Source organism: Caloenas nicobarica, chromosome 4 (assembly GCF_036013445.1).
Source record: "Caloenas nicobarica isolate bCalNic1 chromosome 4, bCalNic1.hap1, whole genome shotgun sequence".
NCBI lineage: Eukaryota > Metazoa > Chordata > Aves > Columbiformes > Columbidae > Caloenas > Caloenas nicobarica.
The window spans coordinates 31,656,535-31,677,827 of record NC_088248.1 but is presented as its reverse complement, the minus strand read 5'-3'; the positions used below and the strand labels follow the sequence as shown (position 1 = coordinate 31,677,827).

Genomic DNA, 21,293 nt, shown 5'->3' with positions numbered 1-21,293 from the left:
GGAGACTGGAAGGAGGGAGACCCTGGCAGGGAATGGATATGAATTTCCTTTGTGGTTGCATGTTGTGATTAAGCTGGAGAGGTGCGAGAAGGATGTGTAGTGAGTCTGCCAAGAGCAGACAGCCTCCAGAGTGGTTAGGTAAATCAGAAAGCTTTGCTGATGACCGTCTCTCAAAGTTGGGGATCCTGGCTCTCAGACACTTGTGCTGCAGTAGGGCCACATGACAGTAACGGAGTAGATCTGGCGTCTCAGGGTCAGGAAAGCACCTGCAGACTCTCAGCTGCAGACGAGAAGGGACTTCCTTCTGCTGTAAATAAGCAATATGTGAATTGCTTCTCTGGTGTCTTGTAAAACATCTGACTTCAAGGCATCATATCCCCAAGGCTGTGACAAATCTGGGGCGGTCAAATACCTCAGGAGATGCTTCATGTCCCCAGGACACTCTCCACAGCTGTGCAAAAGTAACAGAGTATGCTTCTGCTGATGTTTTGCTGATCGTCTTGGGAGCTGGTGGCACAGCAGCCTGAGAAATGTCTTTTAGTGCTAGCCAGGAGGGTCACCTGGCACGAAACCAAGCAGTGGGTAGAGCACTGAGATCCCAGATGGCCTGAGAAAATAAGTCATGCACACTTGTCTCACTTTTTCCTGAAGAGCAGAAGCTCTTGATGAAAGCAGTACCACAAAGAGATGTTGAGGAGGAGGCTGAGATGTTAAGACGCCTGCTGCCTTAGCGTGACCGTCATGCCTGTCCTTATTTGTTCTGCAGAGCACACGCAGTCACAGGGGAGTGAGGAGGTGCGATGCTCAAACCATGATGAAACACATACGCTCGTTCTCTCCTCTGATGGGACGCTTTCTGAGCAGTGGACTACTGCTTCAGCTCACTGCTCTAAGACAAGGTAAGAAGCTTTCACGGGGTGGAGGTATGGATGGTAACAGTCAGAGAAGGTGGCCCACTTTTCCTAAAGGTGACATCCAAGAAACTGAGACGTGTTCCTGTTGTAGAGAGGGAACTGGAACACATTCTTTCCCAGTACCCAAAATTTATCTTCTTTTCTTACCCAGCAAGAAGTACACTGATTTTGAGGATAATACCAAATTCTGAGCTGCTTGAGATGCATATAAGACAGGCTTCTCTCAAACTTAGTAAGGTTTGGTAGCATATAGCAGAGTAATGCAGATGACTTGCAAGCCACACATGGCTTGAGAAAACTATGGGTGAAAGACCCAAGCACACCTGAACCTTGCCACCATCCAATTAATCTGGGAGGGTAACCATCATCTAAAAATGGCACAGCAGTTTGCCGTGGGATTTCTGTTAACTTGCCCAGGGCTGAGCCTGGTTCTCTTCCATCTTCCCATGGTGCAAACCACAATCAAATCACTTAGTGCACCTAGCATAAGAGCAGGGTGAATCAACTTACAGATGACCTATATTTTTCCACATAATTCCCGCTAAACATACTAGGTCTTGGTATGCAGGAGATCTTCCTTTACTTTGTCTCATGGCACAGCATCTATCTATTTTGATTTTTTTTTCCTTATTTTTGTAGGCTGGTGAAAGAACTAGAAGACCGTGATATTGTTCAAATAGCATGTGGGGACCAGCATGCCATGGCACTCTCCAGAGGTAGCCTCTTCCAAGCACTGCTTCCAGTAGTTGGTGACACTGTTAGAGAGTAATGACCGATGGGTAGGGGACACAAAGTGCACCAGCTATCAGCGGTGCCCTTTCATCCCAGCACCCAGTGACCTGCAGCTCTGTCTCTCTCCAGTTACTTAGCACTACCCCTCTGCAAAGGTGTGTTGTGGAGAGCAGACGTGCCCACCCCATTCTGCAGTCACCAGACTTGCTCATTCTTAAGTTGGAGCAGCCCTTTGGTTGGGGACTTCTTGCAAGTATGGCTTTATAGGTGGCAACACCCTGCCTTTATTCTTGCTGTCCTGAGTCACACCAGCAGCATGGGGCTGCCCCAAAGGGGTCAGAAGCAAACAGGGAGATTTGGCTCCAAATGATGGTCTCACCTTAGAGCTAGATCTCTGAAAACAGCACTGATTTTTGCTCCCACTCCCAAAGTGCAGAGACTCAAGGGAAGCAGAGAGGCTGAGCTGTTTTCTTTTGTTCTGTGTGTGAAGGAGGTGAGCTCTTCACCTGGGGCCAGAACGCCCATGGACAACTTGGACTGAGCAGCCAAACCATGCTCATCACAAAGCCACAGCTGGTGGGAAGACTAAAGGGCATCCCACTCGCTCAAATTGCTGCTGGAGGAGCTCACAATGTTGCTGTGTCACTCTCTGGAGCTGTGTACTCCTGGGGAAAGAATGATTTTGGACAGCTGGGACTTGGAGACACAAGAGGTAAGGAAGGGCAGCAGTAGGAGGGTGTTTTCCTGGTCAGTGAGCTTACTGCAGACACAGGCTTGGCTCAGGAATGTCAAGCCCCTTTGGAACAGCAGTGGACATTAAAGTCTTTGGAAGAAAGTATGTTTGGATAAGTTCTTTGTTTCTGAGCTATTGTATCCTACCCAGGAAAGACATGCAGGGACAAGGGATTTAGGGGCTGTATTCTGATGAATTTATGTGGCCAACAGGGTAGCATGTGCTCATAAAACTATATGTCTCATAGGTCTCTTTCCACTCCCATTCTCTCTCCAGGCAGCCTTGTATGAAGGAAATTCACTTTATACCTCTTTGCCTTCTTTAATTCTCTGTAAATGCAAGGTGTGATTAGAATTAAAATCAGCCATTGTCTTCAAACCTAGAAAGCTGGAGCAGAGTTGCCCTAGTCAGACAGGACTTGAAGTCAGCGGGATCTAATGAGTCCAATATCTGACCCTTGAGAGTCAGATATTTTGAAGCCAAGTACATTTTGGCAAGCAGATGTGAAAGACCTGTGTTTTGTTTTGGATTGAATGTAAATTAAAAGAAAACATTATGAAAAAGACAGAACATTATGAGAAAGAATATGTTACTGTCCAGGGTAGGAATCAATTCAAACCCAAGGTGTAAATACATTAATTGCTGTAAGAGAGGACTAAAAAGTGCTAAAAACTTATTTTCTAAATCTTTATTTGTGTGAGACTCCTCAGTTCTCTTTCACTTTAGCAGTACTGTCTTCTTTCCAGACAGAGGCTGCCCATTGTACATAAAAGCATTAGAGCACTGGAAGACTGTATTTGTCTCATGTGGAGCGGATCATACAGCAGTTCTCTCCAAGGTGAGTCTGAAGTGGAAGGTAAGCATCTGAGCCCTCACCCTTGGAGAAAATATATGCTGCTGAAAGTCAACACAATAGAAACGCCTGCTTCCATCAAAGTCTGAGGACAATCCCCAAAGGATTCTAAATAAGCTAGTGGGAAAATTTGCCTTTGCTCTGATTCCTGTCACCTGCATGCAAACTTTTGCAGGGAGATGGTGAATGGGAGTCCTGGGGCAAAGAGGTGCTGTTCAACTCTCAGTGCTTTTTGAAAACATTTTCTTTTTTATAGCATATTGAGGACTTCAGAAAATGTGAACAATAGCTAATTCATTAGGGTTTACTCATACAAGTAAAATTCTTAAGCAACAAGGAGTTATTCTCAGGAGTTAAATCACTTTCCTCAGGAGTTAAATGATTGGGATATTAGACAATGTAAGATTAGGCTTGATGTGAAGTGGACTCTACCTGTGTTAGAATCAGGGATGTTTTGAATCAAGTCCCATATAAGATATTATATCTTGCTGACTCTAACTCTCGATGGTGACCATTTGAATGCTGTTAATAATGCAGTGATCCTGTTGTTTCTTTCTTCGTCTTCAAGGAGGGGTTGGTGTGCACCTTTGGAGCAGGAGGGTCTGGCCAGCTTGGTCACAACTCCACCCGGAATGAACTCGTGCCTCGTGTCGTGGCTGAGCTCTGGGGAGCAAGAGTCTCTCAGATTGCCTGCGGCAGGTGAGAAACTACCAATAACCTTCTGAGGCCAAGGTCTTAGGGGAATCACTGCAGAGCAAAAGGGAGGAGAGTCACCAAGATGTTCAAATCCCTGCATCCCAGTAGGTCAGCACTGTCAGAATATTGTCTGCTGTTCAGGTGTAAGCCACCCTCCTGCCACAGCCCCAGTGAAAGCAGAACCCTCAGCCCGTGCCGAGCAGAGAGGGAGGGCTGCAAAGAACACCAGAGACCCTTGGGTTTTTTTCTCTTTTAAGAAATGGAGGGTATACTGGGTTCCAAATGGCAAAAGACTGTCAAAAACCTGCATCGAGAAAGTCACCAGGTTCCCATCCACTGGGTCCTTAGAAAGAACAAAAGAGGAGTGATAACTATCCATTTTCATTCTGTCTTTCTGGAACTGGGCCAGGAAAAGTCTCCTGTCAACTTTCCTGGGCTTTGTATCACGCTCAGCAACACAGAATTTGCATTTAAACATGAAAGGCTGTGAAGCTAGCAAGGCATAACACTTTATTTTTGCATGTGGAACCACAGTAAAGCACAAACATTAGTGGACAGTATTGGCAATTTGGGTTCATGCGTTTATTGCTGAGTGTTTATGCAAGGAAGGGTCCTAAGACTTTGGTTAAAGGGATTCTCTAGCTGAACTGTCAGGACTCGTAAAGACAAGCCTCAGCTATCCACTCTGAAAATGTATCTGTAAATTTTATTCTGACTGGCCTGATGGTATTAGCTTATTATGACCATCTTTCTTTTTCTGAACAGACAGCACACCCTGGTCTATGTCCCCTCCTTGGACAAAGTCTATTCATTTGGTTCTGATGAAGAAGGACAGCTGGGAGATAAAAGAAAGCCCAATCAGTTGATACCACTTCCCATCGATTCACCACTGAATACTAAGAAAAAATCCCATCAGGGTAATGACCACTGTAGATGTGTACAATCTGTATTTGTTTCTTCCAGGGAGACATTTGCTCTTGTGATTTCATGTTTACACTGAGAATCTAACATTATATCTCATGCTTGCTTGGTTATCTCAACAGATTCTACAGCAGATAATTTGATTGGCTGCTTGATTTATCATAATGGGTAATAGCCACATAGAATCAACTTTTAGACAGACAGCTACTATCTGAGGGCTTTTTTTACTGTTCCACATCTATGCACTGAACTCCCTGAAGATAATGACTGTCTCTTCAAATGTTCCTTTGAAAATCTTTTTATTCTTTCACAGAAAACAACACATCACAAAAGGTGATTGAAATTACTGCAGGAGGAAACCGAAGTATTGTCCTCTGCAAGAAGAACAAGGTATGTGCATGTTTGATCATGGCTTCTAATTTTGTCTTGTTCACATTATTGCTAGAAACATTTGGATATTCCATCCTGCTTTTAGAGCTCCAAGTTCATTGCATTGCATTTCTTTCCATGCTTACCCAGAAACTAACTTGTATTGCAATCATGTATCTGTTGTGGTTAATGCATCTGGGTGGTGCTGGGTGACCATTAATTTGTTCATACTTAGTCTGAAATCTTATTGTAATGATTGAAAAAAATAATCCCATCTGCTAGACTTGTAATCTTGTCACTATTTTTACTTATTTCACACAGAATTCCTGTTTGAATGGAATTGCCACTCTGAAGGATGGAGATGTGGATGCATGGATCTCTAGTTCCAGTACGCAAGACTGGGAGAGTGTAAAAAAGTAAGTTAGAAACCTGCTGGGATGGTTTTGGTTGTTGGTTTTTTTGTTTGTTTGTTCATTGTTTGAGGGGTTTTTTGTTTGGATTGGTTTTGGTTTTTTGTTTTGTTTTGCTTTTTTCTGCCTCAATACATGATTTTCTTTAAAAAATATTATTCTTTGGACACTATTGCAGGCACCGATGGTCAAGAATTTGACCGAGACAGAACATTGTACCGAGCAGGTTCCCTCACAAAGCTCAGGAGAGCAAAGGTGGTTTGCCAAATATGACTAGCTCCTCAAATACAATGTCTTCTGCAACACTCCCAATAAAGTAGTACTAAAATTAAAAAAAAATGTGTTCAGGTGCAGACACACTGGTACTCCCAGTTTTTGCTCTTTCAGAATTAAAAACCTGAAGCTGCTACTCATGTTGAAAGGATTGACTTTGGTTTGTTTTTTATTGTCAGGAATATCGGATTGATCTTTTCATCTGAGGCCTGCATCAACGGAAGCTTCCTGGCAAAAAGGTAGTGTGTGCTGTCTAAAACATAACAGAATGTATTGGCTGCCTGTAAACTGACCAGAAAGTGTTATTTTAGCACATGTGTGTAGAGAAGATTAGTTGTATTTGAATTTGCATGAAGCAAGTCTTAATTTTTCGAAGCCCAAGCTAAAATTAAGTTTTTTATCCCCCCCCCAGTCCTATTGAAATTTGCTATAGAAGCTCACATTCCAGCAGATTATCCCACAGTGGCATTTGACAGATGATTATAATCCATTTAGGCAATATTACAGCTCCCAAAGGATCCATAATAGCTCCTCCCGGCACTGAAGTGCAAGTCATTTTAGAGTGGAATACAGGAAGCCTGCCCTTAACAGTGCACAGCTGCACAAGGCAGGAAGGACAGAATATTAATCAGGTTACATCCCAGTAAGAATGTCTTCTTAGAACAGACGAAATTATATGTATACCCACTGGAGTCAGGGCTGAACTTTCTGAGTATTTTCTGATGTTAGGATGCTTCACTACCCACTCAGTAACAAAAAACAGCTTCTCACATCTTTTGATGTTCTTTTTTACCTTTGTGATAGAGACAAACATTTCAAAACTTCCAAAGAAGTCTCAGGTGTAGACATGGCAAAAGTGCAACATTTTTATGAGAAGGTCAGCAAGGTGCCAAAAGTCTTCGAAGAGGTAAGGATTCAATATAAAGATTCCCACTATACAGATACTGACAAGCTCTGGATTTGTGCATGAAACTTGGGAATTTCCATGCCAACCTAATTCATATATGATTTTAGCAAAACATAATTGCATTTTTAACCCTTGTTTCTGTTCTGTGTTTTTGTTTGTCTGTTTGTTTTTCCTCTGAAGGTGTTAAGGGGGATTTTGAAGTTACAGCCATCATTGTCTTCCTCTCCCATCTCACCCGAAAATTTCAGAGTCTACCTGATCTTGCCTTTCCTTCTCCAGGGAGAGTTTAGCACCTCTTATGATGCTCTCAGGCGGGTAGCACAAAGCATCACAAAACTCCAGCCACACAACCTGCAAACGCTTGGTAGGGTTTTATGATGATAGAACTGAATGATTTAAATGCCTGGTCATTTTTGGCTGCAGAGTAAGAGTTAGTATCGCTGATGTAATTTGCTCCATAGTTTTGCCTGAAAGAAATGCATTTGGTAAGAGTAGAAACATGGGGACTACACAACAAGACACAAGAAAAAAAATCATCTCGGTCTGAGGTTTACTGATTTTTGTAGTGCAAAGTTTAGCTTTTTTTTTTTTTTTGGTTTAGTTCATTTGATAAAAAGAGAAAATGTGGCTTAATACACAAATTGCAGTTATCTGCATGTTACCTGTGACGGATACTTCACCAGCTGTTTTCTTTACAGAATGCTTGTGGTCAAATCTAGAGACATCCTTTTTCAAGCAGCTGGTCATTCTGTATTGGAGAGTTTCCCAGAGAATCCTGTCTGACTTTCTCAAGGACGCCAAACGTTGTCTAGGAAGCCTCTACCACCTGGAACCACGTCAAACAGTGACTCTGCAAATGCTGCAGATTCTTTACCAGGTGAGAAAGCATTTGGATCCTGATTAGATAGGACATAACAGTACGAGTTAGAGTAGTTTAATCCTTTTCACTTGTTGAATTCTCAGGGTTTTCTTCTTACAAGGGAACATGGGGCCTTCTCATTTGGGATTGCTTCAGGAATCTCTTTGGCTCTACACCAGCATAACTTTGAAGGAGTCCTGCTCTTGCGTTGTGCCTGGCCGTCCCTCTATAGAAATAAAGAGCTGATGCATATTATAGCCTCTGTCAGGGGGAGGGATGCTTTCAGTGGTGTGAGGAGTGCAAGCATTGATGCGTACAGAGCTATGGATTTGCTGTCCATGATCTAGCATGCCCATTCCCCTTTCTGCTGGTGAGATCCCTTACCCCAGTAACTGCTCACGGCATGTAAAAGACAACCTGCCTGCGTGGCACACTGTGGCTGCCACAGTAATGCTGTGCGGTGCCTTAAAAGCCTGTTACCTGAGAAGTTTTCTGGGACAATAGAATTAGGGCATCTTTAGCTGCATGCAAACAAGAGGAAGAAAGGGGGCAATAACTGTATTCTTCTTGACAACCATCCTTTCTCCTGCTGAGACGTTAAAAGTTTAGGAAAGTCAAGAGCTCCAACGTGTGTTTAGTATGAATCAGAGAGAGTCATTAAATGTTGTTCAAAATTGAATATGCTTTTGGCCAAGAATGCAGATTTGGGCCTTTAAGTTTAGACTCTTGAATCTGTGTTTATCCAGGTAAGTAAACTCAAAAGTGCAGCAGGGCTACTCCTCCATAAGTGGTTACATCATTTGGAGCTTTACATTTCACTGTCCCCCTAAAAATCATATCTTTGTATGAAGTATGAACATGTATAGGGAGCTTCAGAGTGTCCCGCAACGTGAAAGACCCTCAAAGTGAAACACACCTTTCCTGATGGAGTTTCATTAAGGGATCTTCATTGTAAATGAAAATTGCTTTCCTCGATGGCTTTCTGAGACTTCTCACTGCTGACTGCTGTGCTGCTTGTAGCGTTTCTATCCTTCCACTACTGTGCAGGATCTTGAAGCTCTTTCTGCAGAAGCCTTGCTACTCCTTAGTCCTGTCCTGTCACACAGACACATGGCTTACTAGATCTGCTGACACTGGTTTTCATATTGCCTACATCAATGCAGGTGAACTCCAGAACTGGTATCAGAGTACAAGAAAACAACTTCTATGTGCCTGAAGCGAGAGAGATTATCCGTATGTGTTGGTTCGTTAATATAAAAGGGGTAAGTACAAAATCTTACCAGCAGTGCAAACCACCTTTCCTTTCCTTTCCTTCCCTTTCCCTTTCCTTTTCCCTTTCCTTTCCTTTCCTTTCCTTTCCTTTCCTTTCCTTTCCTTTCCTTTAATGAGTCAATATATATGAAAGTCAACTCTATACTCTAGCCCAGTGCCTTTCAAAGACAATGCATTTTCCCTAGTCCTCTAGCTGTTCTAAATTATGCAAGCCATTTGCCATCCCAGTATTTTAGCAGCTGCAATAGTGCCTTTCCAGAGATGACCCGTGGTTCTGAGAGCTGGAGCTGTCCTCCAGCATCTTAAGCAGCTGTTTGCTTTGAACTGGTGTTCAGTGTGAAATAGCACCATGAGGGATGGTTGCTATAGTTCTTGTTGCTCTGGATTTCATTATATTTAAATAACAGAAATATTGTGAGGTGTCTTTAAACTTTTATGCAGAAACCCTGTTGAGCATTTCAATTTACTTATATCTAAAACCAAAGCTGTGGTAATAGAAAACAATCTGTGAAGTGGTTCATTTCTTGATGACATGAAGGAGGGAAAATTAGCTACCAAATGCATCGGTGTCACAGGAAGCAGCATGAAATGGAAACGTGGATAGTAGGGGCTTCCTTAGGCAAAAAATGCAGTTTTCTGGCAACCTGGCTGGAATTCACAGGGCAACTACCTCTTTCATAACCTTTCATCTGCCAATGTACCAATTTTGTACCAATTAATCAGAGCAGAAGAGGAGGTTTGAGAAACAGTATAGAATCAAAAGCCAAATAGGACATTACCTGAAGTTGCTGCCTTATCACACTGGAGGTATAACACCTTGAATTAGATTATTTTGTATACCAATAGCTATTTCGGTATTACAGATAATAAACCAAAGAGTTTTTAACAACAATGTACCATAGCTTGGGTATCCAGGACATTTTTACTGTGTGTTTTGGTTTAGCAGAATTATGGAAGATGCTATTAAAATCGCTACATCTCTGTTTTATTCCTGGGGCGCTGTAACACGTCTACCTGCACAGACAGTTCAGGTGCCTCTCTGTCAGGGTTTCCCAGGGGCATGTTTCAGAGATAAAGGAGTTTGCCAGGTACAGACTGGAAGTCCAGTCTGCACATGTGCCCCCAAACTTTTTTGATTTTGTAAGAGAAAAATCAACACATCTTTTTCCTCCTTCCTTGTCATTTCAGACAGCTCTATGGACGCTGAGCAGGTACCCATGCATCTTTGATATACAAGGCAAGATCATGGTTTGTGAAGCAGAACGCAGCGCTCTGGCCAGCTATTCAAGTGATGTAAGTATGGACTTTTATTTATTTATTTTTTTATTTTATTTTTTTTTTTTTACAATTTAGAAGAGAGAAACACACTTGCTAACACATTGTTACTTCAATCTTCAGATACCCTTAATACTGATGATCAGGAACGTGTGGTGTTTTCCAGTCAAAAGACAGTGCCTTCTGCAAGACATATGGACCCATTTAAATAAGGCATCAACCCAGCAGTTTAAGAAGCTCTTAAAGGTAAGATACCAAATTGTATTATTTGTTACCACTGCTGCAGTGTTCTTTGGTTTTCAGTGTTCCTGAAGTATTGATAGAAGACGTTTGGTATTCACTGAGCAAAAATGAAACTTCTCATCAAATTATTACGAAACATGTTCCATGGAGGATGTAGAGTAAATCTGGAGGGTAGTATCTTACATTCTTATTCCCCACAGCCATCAAGCTTTGCTAGCATAAGTTAAATGCAAGTGGCAGTGCTATTTACCGTGAAGTTGCTTTTGGGTAATGTAATAGGATTGCTCAGGAAAACGGTAATTGGTGAAGTCTATTGCTGCTAGGCTGACCTTAAAGACTCTGGGCTAGTTTGCTGTACATGGAAAAACCTGGTGGCTGGGGACCCAGCAAACGACATAGCCACAAAAGCCATTTCTTGCATGGAGATGCTGCCTGAAGGGACAGGAAGGATAGTGCCAGCAAGAGAGGTGGAAAGCTGATGATAACACTGCTGTCTCCGTGTGGCTTTAGTCTGTGGTTTCCACACAAACTCAAAGGTTCTGGCAGCTGTATTTTCTTCAGGTATCACAATGCTAGCCCTGCCCTGCAAAAGCCATTAGATGGTTATGTGAAAACAGCACCTGGGCAGAGCGGAGCTCAGCTCAGGGACCACATGCCTTGTCAGTCACTGACACAAGGGCTGTCAGAGCCTGGCACCACGCCTGGGCAGAGGGAACGATCAACCTCAGTGCCCTGTTACTGTCTGGGTCTTTCCACGTGAACGTTCTTGCCAACCAGAGCAGTCAAGAGCTTTTCACTCCTGTACACTTGGGGGAAGATTCACAATGGCTCCTAGAGCTGCCTTTCCTTCCCCCTTCCCCACTACATCAGCTGAAAAAGGCATTTATTTACAGAGGCAGTCAGGCTCGTGCTCTCTACTGTCCTCCAGAGCTAGTCTCCCTCCACCGATTGTACAAGCAGCCCTGACAAACAGCTGCACTTAGCTACAGTCAGCCTTTGAGTACACCTCTTGCAGGCACTGCCTTTCATACCATGCATCACAGCATTATTTGCCCAGCAGCAGCCTGATCAGTTTGACTGGATTATTAGCATCTGGCCAAGAGACACCGAGGTCTGCAGTATGTACAACTTGGTGCTGCATTTCTGAGCTTTTCCAGGAGGCACAGGACATTCATGTGTCTGTGGTACACATATAAACCACCCTGTAACAATACACAAAAAAGAAACTCTTGTAATAGATCATGGCATTAACCTGTCCTCTTTGTAGCTGTGTCCTGTGAAGACATTTCGTCAGACAGTACCGAGAACTTTGCACATGACACCCTCGCAGTGGTCTGTCACTCCATTCGCTGTTGTTGCTTTAAATGAAAACAGGGAAAGCTGAAATATTTAGCAAAAGTATTTTCTATTCCCTCTACTGAGGAGGATATTGCTAAGGGCAAAGATACTCTACACACTTAAACAGCATTTGTAGCTGCCAGCTTAACTACCAAACCCTGGGCTCAGCTGGAGTTCTTTTTGCTCTAACCTGTCAGGAGATGCCTCTTTAACAGACACAACCCAGCCTGGTTATCAAACTTGGGCACTCAAGACACATTTAACAAATAGTACAGGGATACAGATCTCCTAAGCAGACACTGGAATATGTTGGAGGCCACTCTAACAAAACCCCCAAATGCAGAAGTACATTTTTTCTGCAGAACTGTCATTTCCCCATCTTTTTATATTTCTTAAAAAAAAAAAAAAAAGGCAAACAAGCAGCTACTGGACATACAGACATGGGTATCATCGAAGTAAATGTATTCATTTAACTCAAGTCTTGTTATTAAACATCTGCCTAATTTATTTCAGATTCTTCTGACAGTGAGACATTTCAATAACACACATCAATTCAAAACAAAACCAAAGCTCATCATTCAAAGAGAGATTCACATTGCTGCACCTTGTAATTGCTTATTATTTAAGATCAGTTATTTCATTCATAAGTTCTTCCCCATAAAAACACTCACTACCTAGATCTTCATTAGTGCCACTACAAATGCACTTGAATACACGAGAAGGAATTAATGTTTCTTGTTATTCCTCCTCTTTATCTGCTTCAGCAGTAATTAAGTAATAGGGTGCTGCAGATGACTTAATATGGTTCCAGATACTACTAGGAAAATGATGAGTCACTGGTGCCAGGAAGGAACTCTGTCAAATCAACTTCAATACCTGGTGAGATTAAATAAACTGCATTGCTTTAGAGAAGCCCAGGGCTTAGCAAATGCCTCACACTAGTTGTGCCTAAAAAGCTTAATCCCCATCCAGGTCCACAGGTGGAAGAACACATAAACCGGTATTGTAACAGGGAGCAGGAGACTGTAGAAACACAAGCTGTTGGTGCTGGTGCAGCCCTGCGGGAAGGTTTCATCGATGCTGGCTGAGTAAAACAAGCCTGCTAGGGACAGGAGGGGGACGAGCACAGTCAGGGTGGGCAGGGAGGGGAGCAGGCCTCCTCCAGCCATCGCTCCCGTCACTGCTCTGGCTCCTTCGAGCCCTCGGCTGGCGGCTTCTTCTGAGTCGTCCTGGCAGCCTCGGGGATCATGTTGGGGATGCCGTCGATGATGGGGTACGCGATGCCCAGCTCCTCGTTAATGAGCTCGTTGGTAGCTTCTTCGTACCTGGCCAGGCCAGTCAGGGAAACAAAACAAGGAGTGAATGACCGGCTTTGCCGCTGGCGGCCCTTCCCGCTCGGCGCGGGGCGGCTGCAGGCCAAGGGCGGGCGGCGAGACCTGCCCTTCCGCCGCGGAGGGCCCGGCCCCGGCCCCGGCCCCGGCCCCTCACCTCAGCGGCCGCTTGGAGAGCGGGCACACCAGGAACCGCAGCAGCGACGGCTCCAGCGGCTGCGCTGGGCCCTGGCCCTGGCCGTGCCCGCCGCCGCTCGCCGCCCGCCGCAGCACCGCCGTCCCGCCGCGCAGCATGGCCGCTCCCCCGCCGGTGCGCCCGCCGGCCCGGCCCGGGCTGCGCCGCGGAGCGCGCACGGTGGTTCCGTCCGCAGTTCCGCCCGCCTTCCGCCCCGCGGGTGCCGGTGCCGGTACCGCTCCCCCCGGCGCTATGGGTGTCTCGGTGCCCGCAGGTGTCGTTCGAGGGCGAGGCAGGAGTGGACGAAGGCGGGCTGGCCCAGGAGCTCTTCAGCGTGGCCGCCAGGACCCTCTGCCAGCCCGACACCGGGCCGTTCCGCCGCGTCCCCTCCGGCCTGCTGTGGTTCCCCAGCCAGGTAAGGGGCCGGCCCGCCGCCGCGACCCCGCGGCCTGGGGGGGCGGGGAGCCTGCGCCCGGGAAAACGCAGTCATGGCTTGTTCTCCGTGTGTTTGTTCCTAAGCAGGCCCCGAGCAGCCAGCACACCTTCTTCCGGATCGGGACGCTGTGCGGAATGGCGCTGTACAACGGGCGCATGGTGCCCTTCCCCTTCCCCAGGGCTCTCTACAAGAAGCTGCTGGGCCTGGAGCCCGACCTGGGCGACCTGGAGGAGCTGTTGCCAGCCGCAGGCCGGTACGAGCCGGGCAGGCCCCAGATGTCGCTGGGAAGCTACGGCTGAGGCGGGTCTGCTGGCTTGAGGGTGCGCAGAGGTCCCCAAGGCTGTGTTTGGGGTACCTGTGGCAGCTGTATTTGCCATTGCAGAGCTGCTAAAAGCCACAGATTATCAAGGTGGCCCTCGTCCAGGGCATGGATGTTGCTCTCAAACAGGGGCTGCCATTGCCAAAATAAAAAGCCAGCCCCATGGCTTACAAGGGGTCAGATTTATGGTCCATGTGAGCTTAAGTCCACACTGTGAATATGTAGTTCAAAACCACTTTGAGCTTTGTGGAAGAACTAAGCACCCTGTAACTAATGCTGAAAGGTTTTTCTGATTTACTAATTATCAGTTTCCACAATGATATTACACACAAGCACAGTGTTACCATATGCTGTGGTTGTGCCAAATCTGACAACCCACAGTGGGGTTTCTACGCACTGGGAAAGGAAATTTCAGGCAGGTATAGCTGGGAGAGGTGCTGCTGCCACCAACATAAAGCTATGCCCCTGAAGCCCAGCGTTCCACGCAAGTGCTATAAACAGCCGAGAAGATGAGAACCCCTTTCCTGGAGGCAGCGAGTGCGTTGAGGTGCAAAAGAGCCCTTCGTGTTGGCTGAAATGTCAGGTTGCTTGCAGTACTTTGAGAGGTGCTGCACCCCAAAACAGTTCTCCTGGATCATCCCACTGGTCTACAGTTAATTCCTCACTAGATTATATCTGGAAGAACAAGGCTGTGGTCCAAGCCTACCACTGAACTTTGTGTAAAGTTATCCCCACAGGGCATGGGGACAGACTTGCCTGGAACCCTTTGAGGTGAAGGCATTTGCCCTCAGCTCATGGCAGCAGCAGGACATAAGTGTACAGATCAGCTTAGGGCCATATATGAAGATGAGTTTAGGTGTTCTGTATGTATATGCATTTAAAAATCTGCTTGTCAAAGGATGGTTTTCAGTGGAATTTGGAAGTGCTTTGCATGATCATTTGTCCTCTCTCTTTGCCCCTTTGTTTTTCGAAAGGAGCCTTCAGGGAATTTTGGATGAAGAATGTGATCAAGTCCTTGAGAGCCTGGACATGGACTTCACGGTAAGACATTATTGTGCCATTCAGGCATGCCATGTGTGTACTCAGGCAAGAAAATGTCCCACTGCAAATGACACAACTTGTCTGTAAACTCAAACTAATAAAAGCGCTGCGTCAGGCTCTGCAGAAAGAAAGAATGTTAGATGTAGCACATATATATCTGTCATATATAGATATGGCACCCAATGTTTTAATTTATTTGTATAGATAATGGAAGAAGGAGGTTCCATGGTTCCTGTTGAACTTAAAGAAAATGGTGCCAACATTCCTGTCACTAAGGATAACAGGTCAGTTTTATTTTTCTTATCCTGTTGTCTTGTTATGAGTGTATGAAATAGTATATCTACACTCATCCCCATATACTCTTAAAAAAACACAGGACATCAGCATTGAGCCGTTCGTCTTGGTGCAATAGGTTGTATGTTTTCAGTTCTTGCTGTATATGCGCTAGACATTGAGTGTTTGTGCAACCAGTTGATAAGAAGGGGATCCCTGGACATCCTGGCATCTGCATATACAGAGATGCCTGGCTTTATCAGGGAAATTCCTAACAAATGTATAAAATACCCCTGAACAATATTTTCAGGGAAATACAACACCTCTGGGCGCTCCAGCAATAGGGTACGCCTCTATAAGGTGTTGTTGTTTTTTTTTTTTTTTTTTTTAAATGAGCAAATGTTTCTGGCTTAGTTACCTCTATGGAATGTATCTTGTATATAACAGAGAAGGAGCAATCTGTCAGTATGGTGTTGTGTCAATATTAACCTCAGCACAGAGGAGAGAGAGGGAAATTCTGCAGCCTGAGCTACATAGATGATCTGAGGACCCACAAAGGTGCACGAAAAGGCTGTTTAGGAAGATTGAAGTACAGCATTTACATTGAGTTGATTATACAAGTACAAAGCCACTAAACAAATCCCCATCACAAATAGAAGATTAAAACTGTACTGATTAGCAGCTGTGCCAATATTTATTTTGATTTCAGGTTAATTCTTGAGCACTCAGTGGGAATTTTGCTGAATTTACCCCATTTAGGTCTGCTAGGTTCTATTTAGTAGTGAAGTGTCTGACAGGATCTCATTGGAGGGTTCACATGAAGTACAAAGAGTATTATAAAAATGAATCCATGTTGGCCAGCATTCTCTTATTTGTGATTGTCATGGAGGCATCCTAAATATAAGTTTAGGTGGACTAGCACTCCGATAATGTAAGATAAAGGTTCGGATATTAGGTTAGGAAATTATTTGGGATGCAGCGAAATAAGAATGAGGATCCACAGCATGCATATACGCACTCACAAGAAAAGCAAACCAGAGCCCTCTCTGCTCTGTTTTGCCCATAATAGACAAACACTAGCCTACTGCAGCCAGGACTTTACACTCGTCTGCCCCAGACGAGGAAGGTACACTTGCCTACCAGGCAAGGACTTATTAAAGCATATGTTCAGTAATTTATCACTCACCCACATGCAGAGGTGAGGCACTCCCCATCCCGGGAGGTTACCTTAGACGGCTTCTCCGTCTAAGGGGAGGGACTCTGGCAGCATGGCAGACCCGCGGCTCCGAGGAGACCACACAAAGGGAGTTGCTGGCTGGCACCCCATTTATAGTCTGATCAGATCTGGCTGTGGGCATTCCAGAAGCTTCTCAGCTTCTCTGGGCTGTGGGCGCTCTGGGCCCCTCCTCTGCTAACGACCCTGCCCACCGACTCTGGGTCTCCACAAAGAGCCATCAGCTGCCCCACTGAAGGCCCCAGTTCTGAGAGGGGGATGTGCAGCTACCAGTGCAACTGCCACACCAGTTCTCAGGGTGTGTGGGGGAGGAAAGTGCAACTGCCAACACAGTGATGATCCTCCTAGCTTATTCAGTGAATAATAATTGCCAGTGATGACTTCTCTCAGTAAAGACTGAGTCTTTATAGTAGAGCAGGTCCTTTGGATAAAGGAATAAAGTTCTCTATAATTCTCCTTTTAAAAAAGCACCTATTGCATTGTTTGTCTGATCCAAATTATCTTTGCAGGAAAGAATTTGTTGACTTGTATGTGAACTATGTGTTCAATGAATCGATACAGAAGCCATTTGAGGACTTCATGCGAGGGTTTTTAAGAGGCTGCCCAGCTAAACAGTGGAAGATGTTTCTCCCTGTAGAACTCCAGATTGTTCTCCAGGGACGCACAGAATTTGACTGGAATCTGCTGGAAAAGGTATTGGATACAAGCACATACTTCTGCCATATCTGTTGAGCATACACTTCTTCAGACCTCTTGTTTTGTTGAGTGCATAGGTCATGAACAGAGAAACAGATGCTCAAGAGACTTTCTTTTTCTTAATTTGTGTCGTTACTTTGAGCCTGTTTCAAATCTATATCGGGTACAAGAATAAATGGGAGTAAGAATCAATTTGTAGCTCAAGGATTGTCATATGAATCTTTGAAAAACAAATGAACAAGCAGATTCCAGAGATTAAGAGGATTTTAATATCTATGAACAGGATTATAAAATTTATCAGATAAACTGTTGTGGCTTTAAATAAAAATGGGAAAAGTGAGGATTAACTGGCCTGGTTTATTTTTATCTCTTTGACAGAATGTGAAGTACATACACTATAAAGAGTTAGATCAAACCATCAGGAATTTTTGGGCTGTGTTTCATAAACTCCCAGAAGAAAAAAAGAAGATGTTTCTTGGTAATGTATCAGGCATTTTAAACTTTTCATAGCCCTTTTCTCTACCCCACAACACACATTTTAGATGCTTGCACATGAAAAATATGTTAGTTCTGAACAGCTTTTTGACATGCTCCTCCCCCATTTTCTGGCAAAAACCACAAAGAATTGCACAGACACAGCTCTGAGCCTCCTTCTGTCCCTTGAGGCTTGCCTGAGCACATCTGACCGCCTTGAGCCTTGCAATTACTTTATCTCTTACTTTTGTGGTTATCAGTCGTTGGTCAGAGGCCTCAACTTGTGTGAGCAGACTATATAAGGAAAAATAAAAGAGGGCTTGTAATTATTATGAATTTGCAAGAGACTTTATTATATTCAGGTACAAATTCAACAAAGCAAAAAAACTAGCTTACAGAAATAGCCATGTTTTATACTAATTTTCCCTCGTGATTTTCATTCTCTGATAACATCTTGTTTTGTTTTGTTTTCAGTTTGCTAACTTCTTTTTGTTTTTCTTTTTCCCCTTCAGTTTTTTTGTCAGGATCTGATCGAATCCCTGGCTGTGGACTGGAACTTTTTAGTTTTAATATAGTACATCTTCAACTAGAAAATCCAGATGAGTACTATCCTTTTGCCAATACTTGCAGCCGCTTTTTGTTCCTCCCCAGATACAGCAATAAAAGAATACTTAAGAAAAAGTTGCTCTATGCCATAGAGCATAATGAAAATTTTGGCTCGTGCTAACTCTTGGTAAGAAGCACTTTAAAGCAAAAGTGGGAAAACAAGTCTTTGTTTCACTTGTTATATTTTTCTCTTAATTACTCCAATGTACTGGTTTCTACCCTGCCTTATTTTTAATGCACTTTATACGCTTGAGTGTGTGTATTCACTGAGATTTTATACAGATTATAAAAATGAGCTTAGACCAGATGCCTGATTGTTAGATTATGAAGTTAGAAAAGAAGAATCCTATTTAGCATGCTTCAAAGAAGCAAGCTGATAACCAAGTGTGTTTACATCTATGTGCATCTTGTCTGCCTGTGCTGGTCTTGTAGTTGGTGAGCTTTCAGCAGCGGGGATTCTGCAATTTGAACATTACTAAATGTATAGCCAGTACATGCTAAGCGTTCATTGTTGCAAGAGGCAGCTAGGGCAAAGTTTTAATCTGTATTAGTTAAAGATTCTTTTGGGGAGTAAGTAACGCTGAGGAGACTTGTTCCTGCAAACTGTGAATTGAAGGAGCAGTTCGTGCTCACCCAAGTATGGCCTTTGACTTATCTGAGAGAAGTCCTTAGGATGAGGATCTGATCATTCTTAGCCTTTATTGAAAGCTGCATTTGTAAAACATTAATGGACTTTTTATTATTTAGTGTGATATCACTTATATTTGTTGTCCTTTATATCTTCTAAGGAGATGTTGGGCAATTAAATCAAACAAAATTTTAGGCTTGCAGAACAGCTGTGTACATGAGGCTTGCAGGGGTGCTGGAAGCCCATTGCCAAAACTGCGTAGCACTGGCAGGATATTGACCACGTCAGGCAGGACATAAAGGCAGAGTAGGTATTTTTTTGTGTATTTTGCTCTGTGTAAAAACATAGAAAGAGAGAGAGTGACAACAGTCATGAATTTTCAGCAGCCCTCCTCTTTCCTTTAGTGTGTTAAATGTGTCAGTGGACATACATATGTAAAGAAGACTTTTACTGTATTCAATTAAATGATGATTGATTAAATTTCCACACTTGTAGCTGTGTTCTTCCTTCATTATGCAGCTGCCTACGCATGATGGTGTATCTGTGTTTTCTGTCCTCATAAACATTGGGAAGTTACTCACAAGAGAAGCCAAAGGCTGATGTAAATGTAGTTCAAATAGATGCACTGCATGGACTGAACAAGTCAGGGTCTTTCATATTCGGTGCAGAATATGCTTTAGATGAATGTATAAAATTGAAAGCGAGAAGAAGACAGCAGTTTTTACCTCCTGTTCTGTCTTTATGTTGGGTATCACACGTGCACCCTCTTGGACCAGGGAGGCTGCCTATTTGAAGTGCCAGTATATGATATAAAGCTTTTTTGAAAGTGACTGTTAGGCTAGTAAAAGTTTCCTAGGAAAGATGTAGGCATTATTTATGAATTTCCAGCTTGGTAAAAAGGACATTTTTACATATTGAGGAAAAGAAAGCTTCATTTTAAGTTACAGTGTAGTAATTAGTAAAGAAAATCTTCAAGCACTCACCTCAAGCATCAGGGCAGTACAGGAAAGCAGGTGGCACAGCAATGGTGACAGGAAGGGGGGACCAGCGCCTCGGAGGATGCCAGCCGCCAGCCAAGGGGCGCAAGGGGACATGTGACCAGTGCAGAGCCAACTCCCAGACCCCTCACCCACCAGGGGCAGACAGGACACCACGGTGGTGCTGGCGTCCTCTGGGAAAGGCACCACCCTGATGCAGCTGTATTTTTATGGAAAGAGGGAAGTGGCAGAAGCCAAAGGTGGTGTCCCCACCAAGCCAGAGGGTCCCCATCCCACCCCTGGCTGATGCTGCCACACCATCACAGCTGTCAGTCGCAGCAGCTCAGCCTGCTCCTCCTCACCAGCCTGCTCCTCGTTGCTTGTTGCCTTTTTAAATGTTTTTCTAAGCCTCTGTTAGGGCTTGAAAATCCGGAGTGATCTGTGTTGTGTGAGTGTGCAAAAGATGCGTTCTGTTTGGACTTCAAAATAACCCATTAGAGATTAAGTGATAATAGGTTTATTGAGAGCCTGAAGGAATTTCCTTCTCATCATGTACCATGTAGCGTCACATGGGAGATTAAAGCCCAGAGTAACTCTACAGGCTATTTTTACTTCGTCCTCAAATAAGCCCTGCTTTTATATATATAGATATATAGATATATATTTAAAATACCTTTAGAGGTAGCAGGATAGAGTGTTCCTCTGTCATTTTCTAAAATGATTTGAGCACCAAGCTCTGTCTAGATTTTCTCAAGCAGTGCTTGTTATAAAACATGCAGCGGAATACAAGAAGAGTGACCCTCGCACTCAGCTATGAGTTTAAAAGGCTTTACATAGGCAGCAAAAGCATATTGAACCTGCAGCAGGAATTTATTTTAGACCACTTGTCTGATATCAACGTTACCCGTAGAAAAGCGCAGGAGCCTGGCAGAGCAGCCGATGTAACCAGGGTGGATCTGGGGTGACCAGAACACCCCAGCAGCTTATAAACCATGAGAAATGAAAGAGGTAGCCTGGTGAAATGTGTTAGGGGTGAGCTTCATGCTGGATTTGCTGCAGAGGACACCACGCAGAAATACCACTTCCATGGGAGACAGCAGGACCTCGCCTTGGCTGCCTAATCCCCAGCTGAGACCCTCTCAGAAGCTCTTCCCCAACATGGGCAGGACCAAAAAAGAAAAATAAAAAATTGAAGGGTTCATTGCTTCCAGAACAACACAGAGACATCAGAGGCCATATAGAAGGACTTCTCCTACCCACAGCAGCTTTCTGGCCCGGATGCCTGGGGCACAGGCCTGTGGCTGACGC

General features: G+C 44.2%; 3 protein-coding genes across 3 annotated transcripts; 1 reads left to right on the top strand and 2 right to left on the bottom strand.

The window, feature by feature from the left end:
- The first annotated feature begins 741 nt into the window (after positions 1-741).
- On the top strand, positions 742-19,447 carry LOC135988714 (probable E3 ubiquitin-protein ligase HERC4). Its single transcript, XM_065634882.1, has 22 exons — positions 742-899; positions 1,554-1,630; positions 2,137-2,358; positions 3,126-3,217; positions 3,801-3,931; positions 4,694-4,845; positions 5,163-5,239; positions 5,540-5,634; positions 6,081-6,140; positions 6,706-6,808; positions 6,989-7,172; positions 7,507-7,685; positions 8,831-8,929; positions 10,128-10,232; positions 10,338-10,460; positions 13,576-13,716; positions 13,824-13,990; positions 15,031-15,097; positions 15,302-15,381; positions 17,114-17,297; positions 17,679-17,778; positions 18,287-19,447. Exons 1-22 carry the CDS (start codon positions 742-744, stop codon positions 18,499-18,501), a joined length of 2,811 nt encoding a protein of 936 aa, XP_065490954.1. The 3' UTR covers positions 18,502-19,447.
- Positions 12,288-12,964, bottom strand: PIGY (phosphatidylinositol glycan anchor biosynthesis class Y). The gene has a single exon (XM_065634004.1). The coding sequence runs from the start codon at positions 12,962-12,964 to the stop codon at positions 12,734-12,736; it is 231 nt and encodes a 76-aa protein (XP_065490076.1). The 3' UTR covers positions 12,288-12,733.
- On the bottom strand, positions 12,973-13,459 carry PYURF (PIGY upstream open reading frame). The gene is made up of 2 exons (XM_065634003.1): positions 13,284-13,459; positions 12,973-13,120 (listed from the first exon to the last, which is right to left on the bottom strand). The coding sequence occupies exons 1-2, from the start codon at positions 13,418-13,420 to the stop codon at positions 12,973-12,975; spliced, it is 285 nt and encodes a 94-aa protein (XP_065490075.1). The 5' UTR covers positions 13,421-13,459.
- Positions 19,448-21,293: the final 1,846 nt, after the last annotated feature.

Bases quoted from the DNA above. Each gene is read 5' to 3' on its own strand.
- PIGY (XM_065634004.1), bottom strand. From the start codon at position 12,964: ATGGCTGGAGGAGGCCTGCTCCCCTCCCTGCCCACCCTGACTGTGCTC.
- LOC135988714 (XM_065634882.1), top strand. From the start codon at position 742: ATGCCTGTCCTTATTTGTTCTGCAGAGCACACGCAGTCACAGGGGAGT. The intron at 6,141-6,705 runs GTAGTGTGTGCT...CCTTTGTGATAG, and splicing joins GGAAGCTTCCTGGCAAAAAG to AGACAAACATTTCAAAACTT. The intron at 13,717-13,823 runs GTAAGGGGCCGG...GTTCCTAAGCAG, and splicing joins TGCTGTGGTTCCCCAGCCAG to GCCCCGAGCAGCCAGCACAC.
- PYURF (XM_065634003.1), bottom strand. From the start codon at position 13,420: ATGCTGCGCGGCGGGACGGCGGTGCTGCGGCGGGCGGCGAGCGGCGGC. The intron at 13,121-13,283 runs GTGAGGGGCCGG...TGGCCTGGCCAG, and splicing joins CTCTCCAAGCGGCCGCTGAG to GTACGAAGAAGCTACCAACG.